The sequence below is a fragment of the Phalacrocorax carbo genome, chromosome 17 (genome assembly GCF_963921805.1).
Source record: "Phalacrocorax carbo chromosome 17, bPhaCar2.1, whole genome shotgun sequence".
NCBI lineage: Eukaryota > Metazoa > Chordata > Aves > Suliformes > Phalacrocoracidae > Phalacrocorax > Phalacrocorax carbo.
The window spans coordinates 10,651,257-10,674,842 of record NC_087529.1 but is presented as its reverse complement, the minus strand read 5'-3'; the positions used below and the strand labels follow the sequence as shown (position 1 = coordinate 10,674,842).

At 48.0% G+C, this 23,586-nt stretch overlaps 1 protein-coding gene across 1 annotated transcript in view; it reads left to right on the top strand.

Moving 5' to 3' along the window:
* Positions 1-23,586, top strand: part of CASTOR2 (cytosolic arginine sensor for mTORC1 subunit 2) — a 123,296-nt gene that overhangs the window by 89,321 nt on the left and 10,389 nt on the right. Inside the window, exon 3 of the mRNA XM_064468338.1 lies at positions 23,189-23,382. Within this exon, the coding sequence (XP_064324408.1) occupies positions 23,189-23,382 (194 nt within the window). The remainder of the gene's footprint in view (positions 1-23,188; positions 23,383-23,586) is intronic.

The following is a 23,586-nucleotide window of genomic DNA, read 5'->3' as shown; positions in this document are numbered from 1 at the left end:
AGAGTGAAACAGCAGAAGGGAGCAGCGTGCTAGCAAAAAAGTGATTATTTGTCAGATGATGTCTTTTGCTCTTTCTGGAATCAGCTCATTGGTTTCAAAGAGGACCGGCCCGAAAAAGGCAGAATTACCAAGAATGCTGTGTTTGTCAGAGAGGCTCTGTGCTGGGGTAACAAAAGCAAAGCGAGCCCTTGCCTAAGCCCGGAGGGCGGCGTGATGTGGGAGCTCACGGAGTGCCACTGAGCTGATTTTTATCTTTGCATTCAGAGGCAGAGCGCCTGCTTTGGCTCTCTTTAGGTTCAAAGATACAAAATAAAGGAAAGGAAATATTTCTAGGTTTTGGAAACTGTCTTCTTTTTTTCATGTAGCACCTAGTTTGGAAGCAGAAGTCTCTGTTGCTCTGCCAGTATGACTGTTAGGAAGAAAAGATAAAAAATATGCCAGGGGAACATTTTAAAGGAGCACCAATGGGCAATGATCTTACTGGCAGATAAAGAAAATCTCCTTCAGTTTTTCCTCAGCATCTCCTACAGAGTGCTCCCCCCTTTTATTTTTGTCTTCTGAGCTATCATCACTACGAGATAAAAAACCCTCCAGTATTGAGAAATTTAGTGTCTGCACAGAATCACAGCCTGTCCCTTTAAACTACAGATAAGCCTTAGTGGAATTTCTATTCTGGGAATAGTTAATTCTGTTTGAGGTTGGGCAAGAGAGAAGCGCTCACAGGCTTAGTAACAATATTTTTACTCCATTTGAATTTTCTCTTAAGGATTTGCTTCCCTCATTTGATGTCAAGTGCAATTATTGATCAATCCCCCACTAAGGAGAAGATTTGGGGGGGGGGGAAGGGAGAGAGAAAGGAAAAACAAACAAAAAGCCCCAAAGAGAGTATTTGTAGCTGTCGTGCTGTTATATAATAGCCATTATGTAATGCCTGTTGGTGCCAACTAAAAATATACTGGAAGATAACTTCCAATTCATTGAAGCATTTAACTAGTGTCATCCCAGGGTTTCTCGTTCTGGATTCAAACCTTTCTGCAGATGTTGAGAAGAGCTTACAAGTCCCCTAGACCACACAGAAACCTGTTCTGTCTCATATCCTTCTTTTTACCCAATTTTTGTTTTCCTCTTCTACTTGGAGTTTTAGAAACGGTAAATGCCTCTTCAAGTCGCCTCTTTGCACACCCCACTGACCACGCCATCAGTCCACACAGCCCCTTTTCTAATGCTTTGTTCAGCTGAGCTTTAAATGTCTGTGGTAGACAGTGGCTTTTCAGGATGAGGTGAGCGTAAAGCATAGCAGGGAATAGATTTTGCAATTGCTTATGCAGCAGCCATTGAAAACTCGACAGCTTCATAGGCAGTGTTTTATAGGGAGCTCTTCTCCTGTCGCTGAGCTGCACCTAAAAGTACGCTGCCTTTTCCATCCTTAAGCTCCCCCTTGAACTGCCAGCAGGACCTGCAGTCCACGTCCGAATGCTCAGCCCAGCTGCAACTGCTGAAATTGAGTAAACCCCCAAGGTGCCCTTACGCAGCACTGGAGACATGCGGTACGGACCATGGTTTATCCTGATTTTCTGTAGCAAAATGTTGACGTGGCTGTGCAGGGCCCGGAGCACTGTCCGGAGAGGCTGGGCAGCGCTGCGAGATGGCAGAGCCTTGGCCAAGGCGCAAGGGCAGCGGCAGCCTCTCTGGGACAGCTGGGGTCCCCTGGACAGGGTCGGGGGACAGGGGGCCGTGACAGGCCGCTGGAGGTGACCCAAGTAAGAGCTGCAGGGAGGTGACACAGGCAGCAGGGGTGAGCTGCACTGCTGATGGGGAACCCTGCAAGGTTTGTTATTTTGACAAGAGAAATTTAAATAGTCCTGACAGAAAAAGCCATCATCAGAAGCCTCTTTACATCCACAAATCCAGGATTTCAGTCTGCACAGAGACCGAATACACGGTAGATAACGCTGTGGATCAAAAAATTATATGAATGCTTTAATTAAAGCCTCACACTAGTACCGGGAGAGGGTAACTAGCCCTGTTATCACCAGGGGTGAAACTGAGCCGTGGTCGACGCAACTTCAGTTGGATCACACATTCACACACAGGGGTTCAGAAAGTGGGGCTTGGGCTCCCATCTTTTGCTGTACTTGGTGTATGGCATTGCCATTTCTGGGGCTAATAACTGAAAACAGCAATTGTGCTGTTCTGTACCCAAACACTAAGATCAGAATGCCAGTATCGATGGCATAAATCTATATTCAGGTTTCTTACTATAGTAAATGTATCCTGTTAATGAGCTATGGCATCTCTGTGGTCAAGGAGGCTCATGCTCCCGTGGCAGGAGTCACAGGTGCTATTTTAGGTGACGAAAGATTGTGTCTAACTGTCCAAGCCCTCCAGGATCAGTCCCCAGTGGGATCAGCAAGGGGTTTTGGTTTTTCAAAAGAACGAAGGTTGAGTCTGTCTTCAAGACTTACAGAGCCTTTGTTTTGCATGAATTTACCCAAGAAGCATCTTGACTGCATCCATGCAAGCATTACATACGTCGTGTGGTGCATTTTGCGCTTGAAGGTGCAATAGAACTTATTAGTACCCATAGTAATTATTATTGCTATTGCTTAATAAAGCAATATAATGAAGTATGAGTGGAGATAACTCCTGGTTAAACTCCATTTCCTCTGCAGGAACAGAAACGTTGACAAACTTAATGAAGGGAACCAATGGTGCTTTGTGCTCGAGTTGGCTCTGTGTCAACCACAATGGCAAGTGCCATTATTTTGCATCCAGTTTTAAGGAGGGGGAAGTCCTGATAAGTAAGTAGAACTAGGATTTTACCAAACGAATATTTTTGTCTGCTTGCTTTTGACTAAAGCTGCCTACTTTTTGCCACATGAACGCGCTTCGTGTCCCAGCTCCCGGTCAGATGAGAGAAGTCGTTCTCCTGGAAGATGCCTGTGTAGGAAGGGCAGTGGGTTAAGGCAGTGGATCAGGACATGGAAATGATACCACTGTGTGATCAAGCGGCTTAACCTGGTTGTGTGTTGATGCTTGTCTCTGGTAGTTGCTGAGTAGAGTGATGTGAACGCTTACTCAAAACCACAACAAATTACGGGAGTGATAATTGATTAGCACTATGGGATAAAGATTCAGGACTCTACAGCCTCAGGCCAGTGTGATTAGCTTTCTGTGGGGTAAGATACTGTCTACAGTGCTTATTGCTTTATTCACATAAAGAGGGAGAGAAAGCCTATGCAAAGGGTTTTTGCTGATGTGCGTGTTAGCAGAAGCTGCTCTTCATTTCCTTGTGCCTATGTGTGTTAAATGCCAGGTGGCAGACAGTTGGAGAAGAGAAATGTAAAAGCTGTGGAAAAAAGAGCCAATGGCTTTAACGCTGCCTCGTCGGTCCAGCCAAGCACAGTTATAGCAATATACTTACTTTGGCGCTCTTCCCTTGGTGACATCATCAGCATATTAACTGAAGATGTGGCCATGAGGTTTTTTTTGTGCCAGCGAAGAGCTGAATGTCTAAAACACTGAATAGGTAATGAGCGCTGCTGTCCTGCATGCGCTGCCCTGTGAGAGACTGGGAGGGGAAGGTGGCAGGGGGCAGATGCTCGGCCCATCGGCCGTCCTGGTAAAGCTGGAAGCCACTGCACTGGTAGGTCCTCAGTCTGCATCCTCTGTGTGCCTTTAATAGGGCCAATTTGGGGAATTGGCTGTGCTGCACTGTGGTTTTGCATACTCACAGGCAAGATGTGTTGAGAAGAGCATTCATTACATTCTGAATAGGCGCAAATAAACCAGGCAATACTGTATCAGCGATATTGTTGTGTGGGATTGTTATTTAAAACAGCGTTTCATCTGGAAGCTTTGACCAGCTCTTTGACTGGAAATCAGCTGGGTTTGTTATTGTGCCTATGTTTAAATTGTGCTTTCCTTTTAATCTCTTTAGCCTACATCTTGCATTAAAAATCCACTTAATTTTATGACCAGAAGATGCCCTGGCTGCTTCTCCTGTAACAACTGCTTCACCACCAAATATGCCATAGCCATTAAATCGACCCCTGCGGTGACCTGCATATCTTTAAGCATTTAAATGAGTTCTGCAAATTGGGCTTTTAGGATTAGTCATCGTAGATTTGCAGCATCACTGGTGTGTTGCCAAGGACCCCAGTTTTGTCACCATGACTACTACCGCAGGGTTACCGAGAAACACAAACTGCAGGAAAGTTTTTTAAACAGCAAATTCACGTGCCAGAACGTGAGTGGGTGAACAGTGATGATGCACCCGCCGCAGCCAGGGGAGTGCCTGGTTGCTGATATGCAACGCAGCCCGGAGGTGGGCCTCCAGATGAGAGAAGATGCTGTTATCCACCAAGGGAAAATCACCATCGTATGTATTTCTTGTATCGTCACTTGTGCCTGTTCAATAAATAGTGTGTTTTGAAAAGGTGGGGAGGCAGCGGGAGTGTGTGGTTAGTCCACAAAATGCTCTAGTCCTGTGGGGATTGTGCCTTCCCAGGAAAGGCTGTCCCCACCGTGGGATGTGAAGCTGCAGGAGGGGTGATCCTGTGATGAAGCATTGGATATGATAAAACCCCCTGGAACTGTCTTATGAGATCAGTGGGCATGAACTGTCAAGTCTGGGGGATTTTTTATTTTAAACCTGAGCACTGAAAAATAGGATGCTGTGGTTTGTCTCCAGCAGGGAATATACAACCCAACTCTTCTCTGCTGTTGTGTCTTCAAATATTTGCCTGCCTTGTGCAAGGGGAAGCTCCTGGCCCCTGTGTTCATCTTCTGTTCTAGACCTTCTTCAAACATGTGGGAATTAGGGCTTTAGAAATAGGACTGCTGGAAACTCCTAAGTGCTATCCCTTCAACATTTGTGCTCTTCTATCATTTGAAAACCCAGCCCTGTAGCTCTTCTCCCAGCCCCGCCCTGATGTCTTCTCCTGGGACATTGAACATGTATACGCATGAGTTCGCTTGGGAACTAATGAAGAGAACATGTGCATTTAGTAGCCTCAGCCTGGCATGTTTTTCCCCACACTGTAGATAGACATGGCTCTTTCTCATGGAGGCGTCTCCTGTTCCTCAGCCTCGCCTGACTCTTTCACAGGGGCTCAGGACCAAAGTCGTCCTCCTGGCTGAACCTCCTGTCCTCTCCGGCACATGTCCTGGACTCTCTTATCGAATCCTTCAACAAGACAGTGCCAGAAGTCGTATGGGGATATTCACTGGCACCTAATGGAATTAGGGCCTAAGTTATGAAATGTCTTTTATAGGTCTCGAAGGGAGAAGGAAATGCAGGGAGTGGTTCTTCGCTCCCCATCAGCTTTGCAGGCACTTTCTCCTGCCCTAGGCAATGCCGATAAACCGGCTGCTTAACAGCATGCTTAGTGCTGGGCAGGAGTAGAGCCTGTTCTCAGAGGGTGTTTCTCCTCCTGCATGAATCTGCCTTCTCCATCTCACTCCATCCCTTCTCTCTCCCCAGGACCTTCTTGCAGGTCCCGTGGCCAAGTGTCTCTGTATGGTTGGCTGCCTGGGCTGAACATGGGATGCTCCCTGTGCTGTTCCACCAGCTCTGGGCCGCCAGCTTACCATCTTGGCATGGAGGTCTGAGTGGGTTTTTGTTTCTGAAAGAGATTCTTTGAATTCAAAACACGACAAATTCCTGGCGGAGGCAGCTGACGGATCATGCTCTGCAAGGGCTCCGTGCCTGGGACTTGCTCTTCTGTGGTCCTTCCGTGACCTTCCAGCAATGGTGCCAAAAACCTCTGTCGTGGGTTAGAGATCAAAAATACATAAATAGAATGAACCAACACACTGGGGTCAAAAAGGGGACAAATGCTCCTGATGCCAGCTCACATGTGTAGCCTGAAAACAAATTGCCTGTCCTAAAAGCCTGATACTCCCTGAAAATGGGGCTGGTTAGGAGGGGAGAGCATTGCTGTGTGTGCAGAGGCTGGCATACTTATGTGTTATATATAGGAGCACGTATATAGATGCACACAAGCACATTATATGTTTACGTGCTAGCAGGTCACCACAGCCCAACTGCTTCCTCAGTTTGGAGGTTTCCCACTTAAACCATTCTGGTTTCCCTTGTATGTTTTGTTTTTACCTCTAATTTCCCACAAATGAGCAGTCAGGGAGTTCTCCTACCACTCTCCTAAAGGTTTCCTTCCCCTGAACTAAACTGCTTTTGCAGGGGATTTTCACTTACGCAGTAAAGTGCTTGTTAGAGGTCTGTGTGGGTGACTAAATGCTATTTGCTTTCCAGTGTCAGTCCTGTTCCATATTTGTATTTGTCTTGAATGTCCTGGAGAAATAGAGGAAAAATACATTTTAGCTTCAGACCCATCTCAGCATAAGTGAATTTTGTGCCTATTTCTTCTGGGGTCGGCTACACTGATCTCATGGTTAGGGGAGTGGAAATAAAGAAGTAAAATCCTGAACTATCATAATCCTGTTTGGGTGAACTGGCTGCCTCCAAAGAGTACAGCCTGCTGTGGAAAGCATCTCATTTTTAATTACTACTAATGCTGCTGTTTCGGTAGCACTTAGTGCTGGATTATCCGAAAGCCTGACTGTCTCAGGAACACCAATGTTCTCTGTAAGAAAGTGAGATTTGCGCATATGCACAGAGTGAGTCTTTCTGCTTGGCTGGTTTCAGCCAAATTTGCTGGAGGCAGAGGAAGAGCTCTCAAGGATCTCAGATTCCTGCAATTATTGTGCAGATGGATGAGTGGGAAATGGGAGAGGTCTTGTGTCCCTGTTCACCCCTTCCCACTCCAGGGAAAGGTCCCATCAAGGGGACCAGGCTTCCCTTGCGTACGTTGCTCCCATTGCATCATGCTCCAGACAGCAGATGCCAAGGAAGGGGGAGCCAGTGGTGGGAGAGCGGCTATTCCTGCCTCATCCCCTCCTAGAGCCTGTCTTCCCCTTCTCAACCCATTAATCTTTTTTTTCCACTGGCAATTACCATAATAATAATCGAATCCAACGCCAAAGAAGAGTTGAAAATGCCAAAGCATCTCTTACAACATACAGCATTGGACCTCATCCCTCAAACTGGAGTAGCTGGGAGATTTTGGGTGCTCCCTTGTAGTATGATGTTGTAATCCATTGGTGTGTACTCTTGAACTGTCTTGTTCTTTGTCACTCGGTAATAATTACCCAGACCATTTTACCTTCCAAATGCTTTGCAGCTATTAATCACTCATCAACATTCCTGAAATGACAGGGTTCATATCCCCATTATATAAATAACAAAAGCGCGACGAAGAGGTAGCAACAAAACTTCATAGGAAGCATCTGCTGCTCTGGGGTGGGTCTGCTTCAGGGGGTTGATTTGCAGCCTGATATTTCCGAGGTGCTGAGTCCCGGAGCAGCGCCAGCGCCGCCAGGCTGGGGCAGCGCTTGTGCAAAATGAGGCTCTGCATGTCCCAGGGTGGGGAGAGGCTTTCGAAAAATTGCCCCTAAATTAGAAAGTTGATTTAGGAGATGGGCCTTAGACTAGCTTTCTTCCGTGAGGCTTGTTTTTCTGGGGGACTCTGCAGGAAGATAGGAGGCAAGCTCCCGGCAAAGCTGGCATGGCAGGACAGGCAGCAGTTTGCAGCCTTCCTGCATCGTTTTCACAAAGCATGAAGCTAAAGTGTTACCAGCACCCGGGAATGCAGGGAGGGCTCAGGTCTTGCCAAACACCAACCAACCATGCAGAGGGAAGAAAAAAAAAATCCCTGCTGCCTCCTGTTTGCTTTGCTTGCAGCTAACCCTTGTGTGCCGGCCATTTTTTATTCCTAGTTTCTATCCTGCATCTCCACATATCCTGGCGAAGGAAGTGCTGTGATCAAATGTTAATGCTCAGGAAAGTCTAGCTGTGAGCAGCAGCGCTTGCATCCTGCTGTTCAATCTTCCTTGTCATGGGCTACAGCCATCAGTGGTTGGGGCAGGCTGGCTTTCCTCCCCGCGCCGGCCACCGCAGCTTCTGGGCAGGGCTGCGGGGAGCTGTGCTAGCCGTCGCTGCCTCCCGCCCTCCAAGCACTAAATATGTGGTGTGCCCTATCTCTAATACTCCTTATCAGGAGTATTAGAGAATGCAATTACTTGCATAATTCCCTCAGTGCCTTATCAGATTAGCATGATTTCAAAGTGTTAAGAGCATCAGTGCCTGAAAGAGTTTTGCACTCAGCTTGCCTTGGCCTCCCCGTGTTCGGATTAGATGCAAACACATTCACGATAATAGAAAACTGTTTGGACAGAGGTGGTTTTCTTTTCACCGTAGATTAATAACAGAAGCATGGAGACCTGTTAGAAAGGAGTAAGCCTTTCTCATGTAGTTGCTTTAATCTTTGTTATGTCTTTGGTATCTGGCTTTTTTATGGGTTGGTGTTCAGGAATGCTGGAGAAAGCCCCCATGTCCCACAGCAAAGGCCACGTGTGCGTCCCCGGGTCACGGGAAGAGGCAGTGATTCCTGTTGGTCCTGGCGGGTTGGGGAATAAGGCCCGTCTGAGCACATCTTTCACCTGGGTGAGTCTGGAGATTTGGTTTGTTTAAAGAAGGGCCAGGAGAGACGTTACACTGGAGCCAGCCACAGTTATCCCTCCTTCCTCCTTCTTCTCTGATAGCAACAGTAAAGCATGTAATGTATTTGTGAGCATTATGTCAGCACATAGGAAATAATGAGGTTTTCCTGTTCCTAATGGCGGCAGGAATAATCAGACTAATATCTTCATGACATCCAGAACAAGTAAGGTTTTTGGTGTGTGTGCTGCTGAGGAGTGTGGCTGGAGAGGGGCACCCAGCCCCTGCGAGGATGCTCCTCTGAAAGGGGCTGGTCCTGAGCCTCGTCGCAGACCCGGGCAGAGCCCTAACCGAGCTGATACCTGCTTGAAGTGTTTGCCTCGTGGTCAATTTGCACCCTGTGCCCATCCACATACCTAGCACAGCTAGGATCTCTTTACAGAGTAGTTTTGCCTTCCTCGGAGTGCTGGGTACGGCAGAAAGGAGGCTTGTGGTATAACTGGGCAGATATCTTTAGTCCCAGACAGAAATAATTGGCTCTGCTTTCTATGTTCATGCCTTATACCCGTTCCCAGGATGCAGCGTCAGCAGCCCCTCCAGCTCCGTCTTGTCCCCCTTCTGCCTGGTCACAAAAGCATCCAACAGCCTGTTCATCTTGTAGCTTGGGCTCAGCCAGAGCCAAGCGTTGACTTTTGTATCCAGAAAGATCTATTGTTATTCCTGCTTGCTCTCACCCTTCCCTCACCACCCTCCCCTAAAATTCCCACCCCTTGGCTTGTTGAATAATTTCAAGGTGCTAATTGCCCTGTGTCTCAGCTGATCCATTGATCTGGAACACAAACAGTCTCGAGGTAATTTTCTGTCTGAGCCAGTCTGGGGCTTACGCAAGTGCTGGTGTTTGTTCCCTTGTTTTTAATTTCCTGCAAAGAAAAGCTTTTGTGTTGCATCGACAAGATGCCTGGGCCTCTGTCTCGGTCGTCGGCTGCTCCATCAGGCCACGTGGGTCTCGAGGAAAACTGACACCAACAATACCAGTTTCTTGGGTAATTGAAGTCTGTGGGTGGGAATTGAATGCCCTGCTCAGTCATGTCCCTCTATCAAAACTATTAGTCTGTTCCTTGAAGTATCAGGTGGTTTCCCTTGCCCATCTTTAGTCCTACATTTGGGACAGACTGGGAGCAGCTCAGACTCTTTGTCCTGTTAGATAATTACTTGTTCTGTTAGATAAATACTTGGAGGCAGAGGTTGCTGGGGTTGCTCATCTCTGAGGATTCAGACCTCCCTTTCTGTAACAGCTGACCACAAAAAAAAACCAGCGCTGGGTAACTACCAGCCACTGGAGAGTGCAGCATGCATCCTGCACAGCAAAGAGTTAATTTTCCTATGGCTATTGCTTCCAGCAGCCGTCAGCAGAAGCGTTGTGCCTTTGCAGGGTTTGATCCGTCGAGGGGGCGGGGGTGTTCGGATGATGTAATGTTAGCAGTTCCCGGTGCTCTGGTAGTAGGAGGCTATACAAAAATAAACTCATCTGCATTCATTTCTCTCCACAGCTTGCATGAACAGGTTCGGTTTACCTGGAGACTTGCTTTTGTACCTTTTAAATAAAGGTGGTTGTTTTTCTAACCAGGGAAGAGGGCAGGGTTGGTGTGGCAGCCCTGGGCAGGGAGCGGGGCAGGGTGGGGAGGGGGGAGCACACAGCCCAGGGCTAGTGGGGCTGCACGCAGGGAGGTGCACCCCTCCGACAGCGGCGTCGGTGAATGAAGCGCAGAGAGAGCTTTGCATCCCATTTCTGGGAGCAGTCTTGTCTCCGGGTATGTGTGCATAAGTAGAAATGAGTAGCAGTTGTCTACCCTGAATCATAAGCAGGTTTTGAAAAGTGAAATATAACATAACACCCATCTCCCTCCAGAAAAGTAGCCCCTTCTTCACAGGGTCAGAGAAGGTGCCTGTGGCTCAGCCCCCTATTTACAAAGTGCCTGCCTGGGTAAGAGGCTCTAAGGCGTGCGTGTAACCAGGTAGGAGAGGGAGAGATGTCTGCACCATTTGCAGTCCGGGGCTGGCTGGTAAATCCCATCCCTCCGGCAGATCTGTCGCTTCAGCAGGAGGGCAAGGTTTGCTCTCTGCCACTGCCTCGCACCACATGCCTTTGGAGGGGTTGCTGGCTTGTGCACACTAAGCCGCAGCTTTAAGGACTTTATCTGTAGAAAAGGTAGCATTTCTTGTGCTGCTGTTTCAAAAACATCTGCCTAGTGAGCGTGTGCAGCCCTCGCACCTGCGTGCTTGGCTTTCCAGAAATGGTGAAGATTGATGACACCTCTGGAATAGTTCAGCACCTCCCAGCCAAGGAAAGATTTTCCCAGTTCAAACGAAGTGTTGAAATATCCCCTCTGTCTATCCACAAGTTCACAGTTAAAATAGGAAAAGGGAGGTAGAAAGAAAGAAAGAAAGGTCTCACTAACTGGAAGCTGAGCTGTGAATCCTTTTCCCAGCACCATCCTGTGTCACCTGCACCCCTGGCACTGGCTGGAGGCAAGGACCGAGCAGAGCTCAGCTGGTCTGCGTGGCTGGCAGCTGGGAAGGGTCTTTGGCCTTTATGATGCTGGGCTCAGATGGCAAGTGGCCAACAGGTATCATCCTCACGGTGACAGGTTGGGTAGCCAGCGCTCCCAGGCTTCTGGTTTGCCCGCAGACATGCAGATACATCTGCACTGCCCTAAAATTCGCTTTCAGACTGATGTAATTGGGCGGTGCTTTGGATCCATTCTGGAGTCTCAGAGTGAGACTCAGAGTGGACCTGCGTGATCGTCTGTCATTGGACACTATTGAAACTGCCTCTGGTCTCACTCAGCGCTGTGTATCCAGAACATCTCCAAGAAAGATGTGTTCTGTTCGACATCTTTTAACCTGGACAAGGGGAGGGGGGCATTTAGAAAAGCAGCTTCAAAAGTTGGAGAGCTTGGTATTTTCACGTAAAGGTACTCGCCTTGTCGACCCCCGCTCTAGCGTTGCTGTATATCACAGACCCACTTGAATGTTAAAAATGGCCTTTCTCATTCCTTCCGCTGCCTTGGCCATGTCTGTGACTCTGGGCACGACCCAGGATGCACGCAAGGCTCTCACTGGGTTTCAGGTGGTGGCAGAACGTGGCACAACAGCAGCGCTTCCAGGAACAGCGATCCCTTTGCCCTCACCACGGGCACAGCTTCACCGGCCTTTTCTTCTTGCCACAACCTTCATCTCAGGCTCAGGCTGAGGAACACAGTCAGCCCAGGGGCTTCCAGGAGGCCAGGGAAAACCAGTCAGCAGCAAATCCCTGCAACGCCCAGGGCATAAACTCACTGGATCATAAATACTGAGCCAGGGAAGGGAGAGGGTTGGGAACCTGAGTTCACAAGGGTCTTCAGAGATTTGTGCTGGGTGCCTTTGGTGGAGCAGCTTGGACTGCAGAAGGTCTGGTAGGTGTGCAGGAGAACATGTCCCTGCTTGGGTATGTCAGTGGTTGGTGTGGGACAAGCAGAGACTCCAGGCTGCATTTCTGGCCTCTGCCTGAGGCACCGGGAAGGCTGTAGTGCAGCACTTAGCGGTTGTCAAGTTCAGCTCTCCATCAGGTTGACACAGGGGCACTAATTCTTTGCTTGAAGATGGGGAAGCTGAGATTGGGAGGAATATTGGCTGATTTTAAAGGAAATATATTGTGCTTCACATGGCTGAAGATCTCTCTCCTGCAAAGGGAACTTGCATTGCAAACACATTCTTTCCCCCCTGGGAAATCCTGGCCTTTCATTAATGCAAGGGGATCCAGCTGCTCTCCAGATGCAGACCAAAGGAGTTGCTTGTTTTGGTTGTAGGCTGGAGCCTAATGGAGGGAGAAAAAAGCAACTGCTTGGATTTCTGCAGCTGTTGCTGTTTTTCCTACTTCAGAGTGAAAGAGGAGGCGTGGAGACCCCTCACCTCAGTGGCACAGGCACTGCTAGGGATGGCTCTGAGTGCCACGGTGCTCGGACGCAGGTGGCTTTGGGAAAACTGCATGAAATGAAAATACCAGGAGACAAATAAAGGGGAGCTGCCTCCTTTAAGTGCACCACGACGGGTGGCCAAGTCACATCTCCTGAGCTTATTTTTGGCGTTATTACTGTAACACCCAGGAACCACAGTGCTCTGTGCTGCCAGTATTTCACATACCTATTGCAAGAGAGAAGGACTTTAACAACCCAATACTTAATGTGAAAGGGAAATGCAGGTAAGGGAGGGGGCATGATGTGCCCAAGGCCACCTCACAAACTAGTGGCCGAGTAAGGCTGGTAAGCCATCTCTGCCGGGGCCAGACCACTGCGGTGGTCTCTCAGCATCCATCTGCAATACTGCAAGCCTGGCCACTGCCCCGACATCGCTGCATGTGGTCTCTCTCTGCCTGCAGGGACGGGACACCTGTGAAACAGCCTGCGCTTACCCCTAAGCCACCTGGGCAAGGAGTGTAAAAAAAGTCTGGAAGAAAGAGAGATGCTGTTGCTGCAGCCAGAAGACTATTCATATTGAGAACTAGCTGCTCTGGGAAACACCAGTGCTAAAATGAAACAGTTTAATTTTTTCCAACGTGTAGTTGATATCTACTCTAATTCCCCCATCTTTAAAAGACAAATAAGCAGTGAGAATAAGAAGAAACATATTTCACTTATTTTTATGAATATTGATGAAAGTTAGCATTATGTAGGCTCCCCAGCACCTCAGCGCATATTTTCAATTACAGAGATCTTCCTACCTGCAGCATGCTGTATTCGTCTTTTAAATATCATTGCTCCTTTCTTCCATAAAAAGCTTCCACGAACTTGTGCAAATATTTGCTTGCTGTTCAGTGGCGATTTGGATAGTCACCAAGTCCAGGTGCACGGTTGTACAAGTGGGCTATGTTCTGCTGGAGGGCTCCCTGCCACAGGCAGCGCCTGCTATAACTAGGTGCAAACGGTCTGTCCACAGGCCCGGGGTGCCGCAGGGAGGAAGGGACGCACGTCTCCGACTTGGAAGGGCATCTGTCAACATCTAGATTGTTTAGGTCAAAACCAGCGCGGCAGAGTGCAGTGGGAGAACTTCGCTGCGCTCCTCCTCGTCGGTCAGCTGCTCTTTGATTCTGGCTCTGCTTTCTAGATCTGTATGCCCAGCACGTGGCAGGAATGCAGCCCATGCCAGCAGAGGCCTGGGGTGTAGAGACACAGCCCCATCCCTGCAAGAAAAGAGCAAAGTGTTAAAATCGCTCCTGCAGCCACCAGGATGAGCTGCGGAGCCAGCAGAAGCCCCGAGGTTGCTGATAGCCTCAGCAAAGGCACATCTTCTAGAAGCTTTCTATTCCCTGTCTGCAGTGCCATGATTATCTTTGAATTACATAATTTACAAGCTCTCAGCTATGCCTTCTCTTTTAATGGGTGCAGGAGATGTCTTTGCAGATATAACGGTACCTTCGTTACGATGGGGGACGTGGGCTTGCAGCTGGCTGGGGATGTGCGGAGCTGGTGAGCATTGCCAGGCTATGGAGCACTCCACTTCTGGCCAAGCCTGGATTAAGCAGCAGTGCTGGGTTGGACCTGATGTGTGCTCAGGCGCATGTGCATCGTGGGCTGTCTGCCCTTTCGCTTCCCTGAACTCCTAACGTGCCCAGGCCAGACAGCCAGAGGCTGCACAGGAATGGGTGCATTTCTGAACACAGCACACTTCTTGCCTCTGCTTCTTAAATTCAGAAGCAGCAGCAGACAGTTTTAACCTGGCTTTTGCTGGCTTTTTGCATTCACAACAGGCTCCAGCACAATATTCACTTTATATTAGCTCTTCCCCAGGAATAGGCTTTTCAGGTTCATCTACTTGCCTGTGTTCAGGCAGCCGAGAGATCCTGAACAGCTTATGTTGGGTAAAAGTCACTAGTTTGTCTCTTCAGTCCCAGTGGTGTACCAGGCGGATTTGATTGCTGGAACTAGCCCAAATTTCTGTCTGCACCCTTAATTGGGAAACAGGGATGGGGATGGGCAGGGGACTCCAGAGGTGTAAATAGATCAGTCAGCCACATGGCGTCATCTCTGCTCTGTACAAATGCAGTTGAGGACGTGCTGAGCAGAAAGAATAATTTTAATTAGCACGTACTCCTTCCCAGGCTCTGGAACCAGTGTAAATACATTGTCACTTCTGCGGATTTTAATGGACTAGCTCGTAAACTTTCCAGGAAGGTGCCACCCCATAGCATCTACCTCTTCTCCTTCCTCAAAATCCATGTAGGTTGTTTGCATGTCAGCAGAGGTGAGGATCTCTTTGGCATCTGCTGAGAAAGAGAACCCGCAACAAACTGTCCTCCTCCGTCATCCCGGGGCATGGACATTGTGCCTGGGAAGTCTTCTTGGGACGGTACCGTACATGGTAAAAATACACTGACTTCTCCATCTGAGAATGACATTTCCAGCGCTGTCAGAGACTTTCCTACTTCGTGCACATACGTGGGCAGATACATAACAGTGGAGAAGCTGCACAGCGATGTGCCCTCCCTTTCATACAAACTTTTTACAAAGGCCTTGCTAGAGAGCTGCTTGATTGTAGTGCCTGCAGAAATGGTTGTGTTGTATGGGACAGTGGATGGGGCTGGTTGGAAAAAGTAGGTACTTTATGTTAAAATGTTCCAGCTGTTTTGAAAATTCAGAATACTCGCATGCCCCTGCAAATTGTTTATGGGACCAGTGAAGCTCTGCTGGATCTGCCTGAGCTGAGTCTCTCCAATAATAGCTCCCAAGGTGGCTGGGAATACTCAGTATGAAATCACTTGATGTCTGGTTAGGAGCTATTTCTCTCTCTTTGAGAACTGAGCCTGAAGAAATGCCCCATGTGACCGCAGTGCTCGGGGAAGCAGGTTTTTGAGTCTCCCAATTCTGTAAAATAAAGGTGAGATGGATGTGCTTATAATTTCCCTCCAGTAGAGGGCTTGGAGAACTCCCTTACTTGTCAGTATTAACAGTAGTTTCTGTCAGATGGGCATGGGACCTGGGGTCACTGTGTGTTAGTCCCTGTGTAATTTGTCCTATTCACAGGAATAGTGTGAAATTCAAACTGGTCATTACACTGGGCAGAGTATGAATTGAATTGTCAGGAAAACATGAGAAAATTGCACTAGGTACGTTCGCCCATTCTAATGTAAACCCATTAATAGCCTTCTAGATTTAGTTAATCCATAATTGAAAGAAAATCTGTAATAGCAGACAAGGATGGGTATAAGCTAAATTTCGTGTGAGAAATGAGGGAAGACGGCTGCATTGCTTGACGTGCTTTGGGAGCACTCATAGGAGGTGCGGATTTGGGGAGAGCAGGTCCATACAAGCACTGCTTGCCCAGAGCTCAGGGAGTGAGACTTTGACAGGCTCTGGGTGCTTGTTTTTCCTTCAAGTGCTTTCTTGCTTGCTTCCTTCTTGTTTTCTTTTTCTTTCTTTCCCCCTGTCTCCCTGTCTTTTATGGTCTTGGAGAGACTTTTGTCTTTCAAACCTACCTGAATATCCCCAGAATAGCACTAGCACCTGCAGCTTCCTCTCTTGATGAAGGAAAGATGCTCAGAGGCCAGAGCAAAACTTCCTAGTTCCTTCCTTTCTCACCTATTTTCAGACACTTAAATCTTTGCCACGCTCCCTGTTTGGGCAGAAATTTTCCATGCTGCTTGTCTGCCTACTGCTGATTTTTACATTAACTGTGAAATTCTTCAGTTGTGAGATGTGTATAAACCTCAGCTAAACAGGCCAGCTGTCTCTTGAGAGCAAGATTTAGAAGAAATAGGGGTTGTTGTACCCACTTTATAGATAGGAAACTGAGGCACAGAAACATTGAGGTTAAATATATAAAATGTCAACCTGTCATTTCCTCACTGCAAAGTGTTTTGAGTTTATGAACCTAAAAATGTTCTTTTGACAGTTTTGTGAGTGGGATAATACCTAAATAGGAAAATGAGATGACAGGTTTCACAGCTTCCCTGATGAGGGAGTTCAGAATAAAAAAAAAAAGACTCAGTTTTGCATGCTCTGTTAGGAGAAAATGTCAAAAACACAGAAGCACGCAGTTAGATATGGCGAGGTTCCCCGGCTGTGGATCCAGCCCTGCAGAGGTGCCCAGGCATCCCATCAGGAGCAAATTTGGCATGCACAAGGAAGAGCAATAAGAGAGACAAAAATTGAAGTTTGATGGTCCACTGTGATCCTGGAGAAACCTGCCGTCCCATTTGCTGGCAGCACTTGGTGTCTAATGAACATTTGGAGCTACCAGTCCTTTAAAAATTCCCGATGTGTTGCTGGAGGAGATGTCTCAGTGCGGCTCATGCCTCGATGAGGCTGAGCCAGAGCGCGTGCCGTGGGGCAGCGATGCGGTGCTGGAGGCATTGCGCTCCTCATGTCGTGACTCGTGCTCACAGGGCTGCCTCTGGCACTGATCGCCTCCGGTGTTGCCCTCTGCAGAGGGTGGCAGTTGACCAAACCATTAGCATAAATGGAAAAAATTGCAAAAGCTGCTTGGTTGTGAGCGTGGCAGCCTCTTCCCAGGACGAGCTCGAGCTCGTTGGCATGTGAGATGATTTCAGCTGAATCAGAGCTGTGGGATTTTCTTCCTTCTCTTGTGCACAAAAGCATTAACTTTTTGGACTTAATCATCATGTTTCCCAATGCAAAGCCAAGCGGCGTGCTTTCATCTCACCAGCCGTTGTGCTTAGGTAAGTCCCTTGGTGTGGGAGGGCTCTGTGGCACTCAAATCAAACCGACGCCAAGGACTTTCTGCCTGGCAGCCATCTCGCACCGCGCTGCAAACTGCCTGCGAGGCTTGTTTAAAACCTCTGTAGCAGCAAAAGTCTTTGCTCCCAGTTATTAAGTGCGAAGCTGGCAGCATACGTGTTTTGAGGCAAAAAGAAAGCCTGGTGGGGTCCCCAAGGGGGAAACACGGTGGATAACCTCAGCTTGTCCTTGTGGCAGCGCAAAGCGAGACACGGGGCATCCTGCAGGAATAACCCTCGTGCTTCCCAAGTAGCGAGGACTGGGACACGCAAAGCTGGACGTTTGACCAGCTTCGGAGCGCTTTCTGGATTTTAGTACGCTATAGAAATTGATAAATTATATCTATGCCCTGCTTTATCCCATTTCGCCTGGCTTTCTGAAAGAGAAACAGAGTCCTCCGTTTCCTAACATTAGAGGAATGTTTACTTAGCCTAATTTTGCAAAAGATATGAGGCTCAGGTGGTTATCCTCCTCCTCCTCTTCTCCATCCAAGATTTTGAGCTCATGTGGCCAGTTTCCATGGCGCCCTCAAAGATAAAGAACTCCTAAAAAAGTTTTCCGAGCAGAGACATCCAGTTCAACCACATGCACGCTATTAGACGGCAGGGAAACCACGCCAGTGGGTGCTGGAAACCAACCTTGGGCATCCCAGCTCCCCATGGGCCCATTGATGCTTTGGCCATCGCACACTCTTCTCGGCAGCACCCACCTGCAGCACCCGGTGGCCTCTCCAGCCCCTCCCCAGTGGCTGCGTGATAAAGCCAGCAGAGAAGTCAGAAAGATGCCCAGGATTTGGATCTCAGGCTTTACGACCTGAGATAATCCCTTATTTCGCTTCATTATTAGATGGGACTTGAAGATCGCAGAGCAATGAAAAGCTTCCACTGGGCAGTGGGAAGGAGAACCCTTTAATAAATATAAATATGCTCTTAAAAATATATATACATAGACTGTGCGGCCACATAGAGGCATTGGCGACAGCTCTCCCAATTTATCATGAATTTTGCAGTTGGCAGTGCTTTTATTTTTAATGCCTGACCATTGGAGTCCTGCTATTGCAGGAGCCTTTTTCTCTATCTTTTTAATACAAGCAGGAGTCTAGCTGTCATTTTTGCAGGGGGAGGCTATAAAAGGTGAAATACGTACAGAGTAAGGGATTTAAAGCCAGTAGGCTGGTCAAAAAATCCACAGTATTTTTTAATTTCATTATTTTTTAGCATTTGGAGTTAGCCATGGCTGCAAACATAAGTCCTATAATGATTAATTGAATGAGCAATAGGTTCATTTAGAGTACCAGAACAAATCAAGGAGTAGCACATCACCCAGGCGACTCTGCGATAATGCAGAAATTTGTACTGAGGGAAGGTAAGTGCTTAAGAGATGATCCAACATACCACACCAAAGAAACAAACCAGCCGAGCACCTTCGTTCCTCTCCAAGCCCTACGATAAATCCATCATATATCTACAGTTTCACTTGAAAGCTAATAGGTGTCCTCAAGTGGGTATTTGGTTGCTGTTAGGTTGGAACGAGGTCTATGGAAAACAGCTCACAAGGTATTCTTTTAGGGGAAGGAAATAAGTCTCTGGTTGGCAGTGCTTTGCACAGCATTGACCCAGGTATCAATGTGGGTAGGTGAGGTGTATTTCTGCTATGGAAGTGTGCATTTTCCAGTGATCCCCGTACCTTAACTGTAATCCTTTTATGAGAAATTTGAACCCATTTAAATTAGGTACAGAAAGGGAAAAAAATTCTGGTGGTGTTGCACTTCCTCAGAGCATCTTGCACATTTTCCAGTGCTCCTCCAGAACAGGAGGACTCTCTCCCAATGCTTTGCCTCAAACTGTACAGGGTGCGTGAGGCTGGGGGGTCCCCAGGGTGGAAAACGGGCAGAAAAATGTTGCTGTTATCCCACTGTTAGGTAGACCCATACTCTTTGGTCAGGGCTGTAAACCAGGAGGTTTTCCTTCCCGGCTTTCTGTGGCCACCTTGGTGGCAGACCATGAGCTGGAAGCGCATCATCTGGCCTGCATCCCCCCAAAAGTATTTTAACAGTGCCACGTGGAGCCCCAGCTCACAGTGCTTACAGCATTTCGTAGCACTCTGGCAGCAGCAGTTTGGGTTTCAGCCAACGTTTGTTGTCCTCACTGGAAATGGATTGATTATTTGAGCTCAGGAGCCAACTATGGCCGATACGATACTCACCACCTCACATCCCAGGATAACATGTGCCATGGAGGCTGCTTTGCTTCAACTGTACCTGCCAAATGGGCCAGTGAGGCTCCAAACAGACTTCCGACCTTTCAAATCACCCATAGTGTTAATAAGCAGTTTAAATCATGCCCTAAATCTTATTTGACACGTGTTTGTTGGATTTGGTTTGAACAGACATTGTCATTTGTTTAGTATCTCCCTTGAGGGGCCGTTGTGCCCTGTGCCATCCCCCACACGGCATCTGTCTGTCTGTTTGGTGGCACTGCAGGGTTCATGCAGCGGGGAGAATTTTGCACGAGGGAAAACTACCGTGCCAAAAAAGAGCAGTACCATGGGCGATTGGAGCCCACCGGCAATTGGTACCTAGCATTGCACTGCCAGGCAAAATCATACGCGAGATGAGTGCTGTGCTTGGGCTATCGGGATGATCACATCTTGTGTAGGTTGGTGGGGTTCCATGCCAGCTACCACGGGCAAAATGACAGCTGGAGCCTGTGAGCCTCCTCTGCTTTGCCAGTGATGTTGTGATGATGGGCAGCTGAACTGCTCCTGGGCGCCCGCTCCTGGCAAAGTGTTACACAGCAAACCCACAAAAATCTAGAGGCTTCACCCCAATGCAAACTCAAAACAAAATCCATGATTATAATAACTAAAGCCCAAGTCTCTGCCCTCTTAGAGGTCCTTCTCAGCCAGAGGTGGGATGTCCCCTGTGATTAGAAGTGGGAGTGCACTCTTGCACTCCGATAAACCAGTTGCAGGAGGATCTTTAGAGCCCCACAGAGAGATTTCTGTGCCGATCTCACAGTGTGAGGACGGGGGATGCTGTGGCACTGAAGCTGTGGGGTGTCAGGAGCTCTGCTCTCCTGTGGGGGAAGTGGTGGAGATGGTGGTTTTGGTGCTGAAACGTGGGCAATTCTTCATTTTGCTCTTTATTTGTTACCTTATGAGTATTACCTCACTGAGTCTGCGTTAATGTTACGTCTGGTGTTTTCAGCTCTCCTTGGGTTTACTGCGTTTAACAGCTTCCTGGGCAAAGCACCTTCCCACATGGCTTATTTGATGCTATTTAGATGAATTTGTTGAGCCTCTAGCTTGGGTTTGTTTCACTAAAATTTGGGCTGTGCTTTTCCATCTGGCTGCCTAGTGGAAACAGTGTCCGAAATTGGTATTTCAGTCACTTCCGATATATTTTTTGCAAAGTTAGTTGAATTATGAGAAACAGGTTACTTAAGCAAATGCAATGGCTCCTGTCACACTTCATAGGGCCTGTTAAACACAAAAAACCAAACATGATCAACAATTTCCAGTAATCACAAATGCAACGGGTAAATCAGCCTTCCTGCCCCCTGAGGGAGAGGTTGACGAGGTCTTCCTGGGGCAACTACTCCAGCACTGCTGCTGCCTGAGTGAAATGTGATAATGCCTCCACCCACCGTGAGATACTGCATCTTCCATCACATCCCTGACCCAAAATAGTATTTAAACTGGTATCTGATGAATTGCAGCCAGGTCCACATCACCCGTACAAAGCAGGACCCTGTTTATAGCGAGAGAAATGAGCTGTGATCTCTTCTCGCTGCTAGTAATGAGTCATTAGAGGCTTGGGCACATCTGGGACGTGCCCGCTGTGGGTGGGACGGGTCGGTGAGCGCGGGGCCCCGGCGCATGCGGAGCTGCCCGTGCATCCTGCGCAGCTGGCAGAGTTACCGGGGCAGCCGTGCTGCCAGAGGCTTGTGGGGGTGAGTTTGCAGAGAGGAAAGGTGTCACTTGACCTCTCTGTCATTTAGTTGCCTGGCTGCTTTAATGGCTTTGGGATGCGGGAAATGGAAGTGTAAATACCGATGGCGTGCAGGTGGCCTCCCCTGCGCCTGCCTGCTCCCTGCTGCCAGGGAGCAAATCCATGTCCAAAGAAAGAACACTTTTTTTTTTGTTTTCCTTTCTTATTTATTTCACAGGCAAGGAGCAGAGGTGGGAATAAAGGAAAAAAAGATGTCAGCTGCTTATTAGATCAGCAGCAGTTGTTTTGAGCCCTAGCTTCTCCATGCCAATTGATGTAGTAAGCTTTGTTTTGGGGGTGCTTTTCTGATGCAAAGAGCTGTCTGATCAGAAAATGTTGTTTTGCTGCAATAATTTTATGCAAGCAACTTGCACTGGTCTCTCTGAGGTAACATGCTGTTGATTAATGCATAAACTTACCCACTCTCCCTGGTGCCTAGTTTTCATTCCATGTAAGCTCTGATTATTCAGTAAAAAAAAAAAAACAACATTGGCCTGTGAAGCTAAACATCAAAATGCAGAAGCAGAACCCTCAGTGTCCCCGCTGTTTGCAGTGTATTTGCTCAGGGTGATTTTCATGCCACACACAATTGAGGTTATTGAGGAGAGTCAAACGAACAGTATTTATTATTCAGTTCATTTTGGGTTTTCAGCGCTGTCGTTGCCTCACAGCAGTGGTGCCAGGGGATTCGGGGGTGTGGGGTTATGAATTTTATTACATGGTGTCCGGAGCTGTACAGAAACAGCTCCCAGAGGTCTCGCAGAAGCAGAAGGGAAGGATACTGTATGGAGGAGCCTGGAGTTGGTGCACAGTGTCAGAAACAAGGGTGTGGAGACATGAAGTGGCTTGCCTACGGTGCCAGGGCTGCAAGAGCAGCAATACTGGGATTTAGGCTTTCAGACTGCTGGGCTGCATCTAACCTCTAAACAAAGTGTGCAGGTTTCCGCTGGGCCCTCCGCTGTGTCTTTGCCGGCTGAGGTCAGGTTCCTTACACCAAGTAGATTTAGCTGGGATTATGCATTTGTGAGTCTGGATCTGGATCTGACCTGTTTGTTTCTATAATTTGCCAAACCAAAATCCAAAGTCCAGAGAATCTTAGATAAGTTTATGCCTTCATTCCAGAGTCCGCGTCTGGTTTCACAGGCTGTTAATACATTAAGGTTTCTTTAAAACAGTTAATAATTTATATTAAATGGTTTAGCTGCAGATTTTTAACTACTCAACAGCAATAGACTAGAAGCAAATGGAATGGAACCGGGGTTATTCTTAAAAAGATTTCCATTATCTTAATATGCGATCACCTTGTAATCTAGTGCATACGTTACACCTCCCATCCCTTACAGGACTGTGCGGCTCTTGACCTCTGCTTTAGAGACGGAGGCAGCAGCCTGCAGGTGCATAGGGTACCTGCTCTGCATCGCCAAAGCCTTGTGCTAGTGCCCAGGCTGCGCTGTCAACCTCTGTCTCGAGTCGTGGAGAACAAAATTTGGTTTTAGAGCAGGAAAAAGGAAACAAAAGAGAGTGGAAAAGCTCAAGTAAAGTTATTTGGAGAAAATTGTGTGACAGAAGAGATTCAAGTCAAAGACGTCAGGCTTTTTCCACATGGGGAAGTCAGCGGTGCTGGTCACGGGCATCTGAGTGAATTGCTGAGGCTCGTGTAGTTCCCTGTGTCGTCCTTGAAAATCTGTATGAGTCCTGCAGTGGAAATCGATGCAGTTGGTATATCTAGAAAGCGGCGCAGTACCAACGTGGGAAGCAGCATGGGAAGCCCGGGGGGCTGGCTTGATAAGTGGGCTTATTTCATTCCTTGCACTGAGGTCGGTGCTAACCACGTACGGACCAGATGGTGGACCTGGCGCTCTCTGCCTCTAAAACAAACCTCTGTCCTTCCCCTCTGTCTCTTTGCAGAGCTCCCTTCCTCAGAACACTTGAGCGTGGCTGATGCGACATGGCTTGCCCTCAACGTGGTGTCTGGTGGAGGTGGCTTCTCCGGCTCCCAGCCCATTGGAGTGACCAAAATTGCCAAGTCAGTAATAGCACCACTAGCTGACCAAAACATCTCAGTGTTCATGCTCTCCACCTATCAGACGGACTTCATCCTGGTAAGAGGACATGAGAGGACCAGGCAGAGTTACCTGCCACCAGATGAAAGTTTGGTTGGGCAGTTTTAATGACGTTTCTGGGAAGAATTTGTTCGAGGAGCAGCAGAAGCACCAAAGTCTGCTTTCCCCAGAGCTCTGTGCTTTGTAGTTAGGCATCTCAGGAGCTTTTCTCATAGGATGAGGCATTTGTTGGTATGGGTTATC